Below are 6,612 nucleotides of genomic sequence, written 5' to 3'. Positions count from 1 at the left end.
AATAATAATAATAATAATAATAATAATAATAATAATAATAATAATAATAATAATAATAATAATAATAATAATAATAATAATAATAATAATAATAATAATAATAATAATAATAATAATAATAATAATACGATAATAATAAATAGCGAGGGAAGTAGTATTTTTCGATTTTAATAAAAAAACGAGGTAATAAATATATATATATATATAAATTAAAGTTAAAAGTATAGTAAATATTAGTAAGGTCGGTATTATACTTAACGACGGTAACGAGGGTATCTCCGATACTATATTATTATAAGCTACTATTACTTAGAGAGTAATAAACTTAGCTAAGTAGGTATAGGTTTATAAGGTAGTAGTATTGCGCTTAATATCGTTATTAATTTATAATTATAAACTTTATAAGAGGGAAAGTTTAAAAAGGTAAAATATTTAAAAAAATAGTCTAATGAGATAGTAGGAGTATTTACTAATACTATATATTAATACTATATAACTGATATCAAGAATCGCCCGAGCAGCTAGTAAAGGTAGAAATAAAAAACAAATAACTAACTATTATAGCTAACTATTATAATTAACCTTTATTATTAATCTTTTTAGCCGGCGCTATTATAAAATAACTTACTTATCTTAAATTAAATAGCAGTTTTTATATTAAAATTACTATATTATATTAAGCACGTACTTAAAATATATTACGTATATTATATAGTTAAAAAGTATATTATATTATATAATTTCCCTTAAAAGCATAATCCCGTTAAGGTCGATCTTTTATACTTATAAAGCTAAAAAGAAAACCACTATATATTAATATTAATTTAAAAATTATACTTTACGGAACTAAAAATCTTTTTAATATAAGTTATATTATCGTAGTTATAAACTTTATAAGAGGGAAAGTTAAAAAGTTAGAAAATTTTAAAAAAATAGTCTATTAAGATAGTAGGAGTATCTATTAATATTATATATTAATACTATATAATTGATATTAAGAACTGCCTAAGTAACTAGTAAAGGGAGAATAAAAAAATAAATAAGTTATATTATAAATATAAAGGAATATATAGTCTATCGGGATAGTGAGAGTATATACTAATACTATGTATTAATACTGTGTAAACGATACTAAGAATCGCCCGAGTAGCTAGCAAAGGCAGAACATAAAAATAAATAAAAGAATATATAAAGGATCCCCTAATTTTTAATAAAAAAGAGTATATAATATAAGATCTAGCTACTTATATAAGCTAATACTAAGAGGTTTTATATATATTAAAATAAGTATAGCTCGCTTTCTAAATAACTAGAAATAGTAAAAAGTCGGGAGCTATTAATAAAAAGGAAATAACGGTCGAGTTAGTTAACTATTTTGATTAGTAATTAAGTATAGAGCGTAATATACCTAGTTTTCCTTAATACGTAATATTTAGTACGGCCCCGGCGGATTGCTCTATCGGGGGGACTATATATTATATATTAAGGAAAACTAAGTATAATACGCTCTATACCTAACTACTAACTAAAATAGTAATTAACTAACTCGATTATTATCTCCTTTTTATTAATAACTCTTAACCTTTTATTACTTACTTATAAAACGAGCTTTACTTATTTTAATATATATAAAACCTCTTAATATTAGTTTATATAAGTAGCTAAGTTTAGTATAATCTCTTTTTTTATATAAGTATTATTATTACCTAGGGGGTTTTATAAGAGCTATTTAAAGTACTAATTTATTATTTTAACTTTATATACCTCTAGCTTATTTATTATAATTATTATAATTAGATTAATATTAATATATTAAAATTTAATATTTATATTAGCCCGGCTATTTATAATATTAATAATATTACTTAACTAAATTCTATACTATTAAAAAGTACTTTATTATTTCTTAAGTATACTTATATTAATTATAATAACTATAGTATTAAGCTAGTTAAAGAAAGTACTTAGCTTAAGAGGGGTAGACTTATTAATAAGCATTTTTAAAAAGTTCTAACTTACTAATTACTAACTATATACTAAGAGTAGAGTAGTAATTTATATAGTGGTTTTTTTTCTAGCTTTATAAGTATAAAAGATCGACCTTAACGGGATCACGCTTTTAAAAGAAATTATATAATATAATATACTTTTTAACTATATAATATGCGCAATATATCCTAAGTACGTACTTAATATAATATAATAATTTTAATATAAAAACCACTATTTAATTCAGGATAAGTAAGCTGCCCTTTATATAGTAGCGCTAGTTAGAAAGGTTAATAATAGAGGTCGGCTATAATAATTAGTTATAAAAGTCGGTTATAATAGTCAGCTATAATAGTTAAAAATAGCCCTTAACTATAGAGGTTCTAAACTTTAATAGTAATATAGAAGTTTTTAAAAAAAGGGCTAAATAGGCTAATATTTACTACTCGTACTAGAGCTCGTAAAGATTCTTTTTATTTTTCTCGCTTCTAATATCGCCTAAAGCTCTATTTAAACTAAATAAATTTATTAAATAAATTTACTAAATAAATTTATTAAATAAATTTACTAAATAAACTTATTAATATATAAACTATTACTTGGATAGCTAGTTAAATAACTAGTTAAGAGGTTAGCTAGTTAAAATACTATTTTAATAAGAACTTACTCTATTTTTAGTATATAATTAGTAATTAGTAAGCTAAAGATACTTATTAATAAGTTTACCCCTCTTAAGCTAAGTACGCTCTTTAGCTAGCTCGACGCTATAGCTATTATAATTAATATAAATATACTTAAGAAGTAATAAAGTATTTTTTAGTAATATAGAATTTAGCTAGGTAATATTATAAGTATTATAAATAGCTAGGCTAATACGGATATTAAGATTTAGTATATTAATATTAACTTAGTTATAATAGTTATAATAAACGGGCTAGAGGTATATAAGGTTAGGGTAATAAGCTAATACTACAAATAGCTCTTATAGGACCCCCTAAGTAATAATAATACTTATATAAAAGAATAGATTATACTAAACTTAGCTACTTATATAAGTTAGTATTAAGAGGTTTTATATATATTAGAATAAGTAAAGCTCGCCCTATAAGTAGGTAGTAAAAGGTTAGGAGTTTTAGTTAGTAGTTAAGTATAGAGCGTATTATACCCAGTTTTCTTTAATACGTAATATATAGTACGGCCCCGGTAGATTGCTCCGTTAGGGGGAGAGTAGTAATTTATATATTAATAAGTTTATTTAATAAATTTATTTAGTAAATTTATTTAGTAAATTTATTTAGTTTAAATAGAGAGTAGCTTTAAGTAATATTAAAAATAATAAGGATAAAAATAATTTTTACGAGCTCTAATATAAGTAATAAATATTAGCCTATTTAGCCCTTTTTTTAAAAGCCTCTATATTATTATTAAAGTTTAGAACCTTTATAGTTAAGGGCTATTTTTAATTATTATAGCCGATTATTATAGCTAATTATTATGGCTGACCTCTACTATAAACCTTTTTAATTAGCGCCGCTATTAAAGAGAGTAGCTTATTTATCCTAAATTATATAGCGGTTTTTATATTAAAATTATTATATTATATTAAGCGCGTACTTAGGGTATATTATATATATTATATAGTTCCCTCTAATAGAGTAATTTACCGGGGCCGTACCGTATATTACGTATTAAAAAGAACTAAGTATATTACGCTCTATACCTAATTACTAATTAAAATAGTAGTTAACTAACTCGACCGTTATTTCCCTTTTATTAATAACTCCCGACTTTTTATTCCCTATTTAGAGGGCGAGCTATACTTACTTTAATATATATAAAACCTCTTAATATTAGCTTATATAAATAGCTAAATCCCGTATTATATACTCCTTTTTATTAAGAGTTAAAGGACCCTTTATATATTCTTTTATATTTAAAATATAGCCCGTATTAAAAAGAATTTTAGTTCTATAAAATATAATTTTTAAATTAATATTAATATATTAAATTTTAATATTTATATTAGCTTAGTTAACTATAATATTCGTATTATTATCTAGCTAGATTTTATATTATTAAAAAGTATTACGCTACTTTTTAAGTATATTTATATTAATTATAATAACTAAGGTATCGAGGGGGCCTAAGAATTTATTAAGCCCTAGAGAGGGGGACTTATCGAGGGGCATTTTTATTAAAATAAGTTCTTAATAAGTAATAGTTTATATATTAATAAGTTCGTTTAATAAGTTTATTTAATAGATTTATTTAATTTAAATAGAGCTTTAAGTAATATTAAAAGTAATAAGAATAAAAAGAATCTTTATAAGCTCTAATATAGTAAAAAAGTAGCTAAATATTAGCCCTTTTAGCCCTTTTCTTAAAAACCTCTACGTCGTTATTAAAGTTTAGAACCTTTATAGTTAAAAAAAGCCGCTTCTAGCTTTTACGGCCGACCTTTATTATTAATCTTTTTAACTAGTACTACTACGTAAAGGGCAGCTTACTTATCCTAAATTATATAGCGGTTTTTATATCGAAATTACTATATTACGTTAAGCGTATACTTAGGGTATATTACGTATATTATATAATTGAAAAGTATATTATATTATATAATTTCTTTTAAAAGCGTAATCCCGTTAAGGTCGATCTTTTATAGTTATAAAGTTATAAAAAAAACCACTATATATAACTATACTTTTAACCTTATTTTAATAAAACGCTACGAGGGCTATAATTTCCTTATTAAGTTTATCAAATTTATTTAAGCTAAGATTAATACGAAGTAGCTTAAAGTAGTTATTATCGATTTTAAGGATATAATAAGGTTAGTAATAATAAAGGTCTAATTTAATACTTAGCTTTAGCTCTATATTTTTTATATTAATTAGAACGTTAGTTTTAATATTAAGTATAAATAAAAAGGCCCCGATAGGCTTATTAATAAGCTTAACGTTAATTATAATAAAGAGGCTATTAAAAATAAAGCTTTTTAGAACTTTAATAATAGGGCCTAGGTTAATAAAACCCTTAGCTTTGGCTAATAGCTTTAAGAACTTCTTTATATATTTACTAGCTTTTATTAACTATAGGCTTATATTATATATACTAATACTAAGGACGACTTTAATACTACTTAGGACTACTTATTAATAGAGTTTATTAACTAGGACTTATTTTTTAAATATATTATAAATACTTATTTCTTTTTATAATATTAATAAGCTAACTATTTTATTTCTTAGTATAAGAACTTTAGTATTAAAACTAATAACTTTATTAAAATTATTTATAAGGACCTAAAGTTATATATTATTAATAGTAACTTTAACTTATATACTATTACTTATGTAATTAAGGAGATATTATATAATAAGGCTCGTATTTATAAAGAGAGGGTAGTAATAATAGAGTTTTATATTTATTATAAGTACTTTTATTATAACTAGCTTAGAACCGTTTTTAAAGAAGTTAGTTTAAAAATACTAAAGCTAATAAGTACTTAGTATTAAAAAGCCCTTTTTTTTATTATTAACTAACTAAATTCTTTACCCTCTTAATTTATTATTATATTTTAGTAGTTTTATATAGTGGTTTTTTTCTAGCTTTATAGGCGCAAAAGATCGACCTTAATAAGATTACGCTTTTAAAGGAAATTATATAACATAATATACTTTTTAATTATATAATACGTATAATATACCCTAAGTACGTACTTAACGTAATATAATAATTTCGATACGAAAACTATTATATAATTCGGGATAAGTAAGCTACCCTCTTTAGCTACTTACTAACGATAGGCTAAGTAATATACTTATATAATAGCGCTAATTAAAAAAGTTAATAATAAAGGTTAGCTATAATAATTAGCTATAATAGTCGGCCGTAATAGTTAGAAGCGGCCTTCTTTAATTATAAAAGTTCTAAACTTTAATAATAATATAGAAATTTTTAAAAAAAAGGGCTAAATAAGGTAATATTTACTACTTTTTAAAGCTCGTAAAGATTTTTTTTATCTTTATTATTTTTAATATTATTTAAAGCTCTATTTAAACTAAATAAATTTACTAAATAAATTTATTAAATAAACTTATTAATATATAAACTACTACTTAAATAGCTAGTTAGATAACTAGTTAAGAAGTTAACTAGTTAAAATATTACCTTAATAAGAACCTAAAAATACTTATTAATAAGTCTACCCCTCTTAAGCTAAGCACCCTCCTTAGCTAGCTTAATATTATAATTATTATAACTAATATAAGTATACTTAAGGATTAGTAAAGTACTTTTTAATAATACGGAATTTAGCTAAGTAATAATATAAATATTATAAATAACCGGGCTAATATAAATACTAAAATCTAGTATATTAATATTAGTTAAGAAATTATATTTTATAGAGTTAGAAATCTTTTTAATATAGGCTATATTATAAATATAAAAGAATATATAAGGGGCCCCCTAATTTTTAATAAAAAGGAGTATATAATACGGGATCTAGCTACTTATATAAGCTAATACTAAGAGGTCTTATATATATTAAAATAAGTATAGCTGGCCCTTTAAATAAGTAGGGGAAGGTTAGGAGCTATTTTAATTAGTAATTAAATATAG

The 6,612-nt window shown here is 22.4% G+C and overlaps 1 protein-coding gene across 1 annotated transcript; it reads left to right on the top strand.

Moving 5' to 3' along the window:
• Nucleotides 1–4,845: 4,845 nt before the first annotated feature.
• CCOS01_15607 (uncharacterized protein) lies at nt 4,846–5,145 on the top strand (the record flags this gene model as incomplete). The annotated part of the gene is made up of 1 exon (XM_060463745.1): nt 4,846–5,145. A coding segment is annotated over one exon (300 nt), but the record flags the coding sequence as incomplete, so codon positions are not given.
• Nucleotides 5,146–6,612: the final 1,467 nt, after the last annotated feature.

This window comes from Colletotrichum costaricense (genome assembly GCF_030867565.1).
Source record: "Colletotrichum costaricense strain IMI 309622 chromosome Unknown Scaffold_24.1, whole genome shotgun sequence".
Classification (NCBI taxonomy): Eukaryota; Fungi; Ascomycota; class Sordariomycetes; order Glomerellales; family Glomerellaceae; genus Colletotrichum; species Colletotrichum costaricense.
The sequence above is the reverse complement of the archived record's forward strand: the minus strand, read 5'-3'. Positions and strand labels throughout refer to the sequence as shown.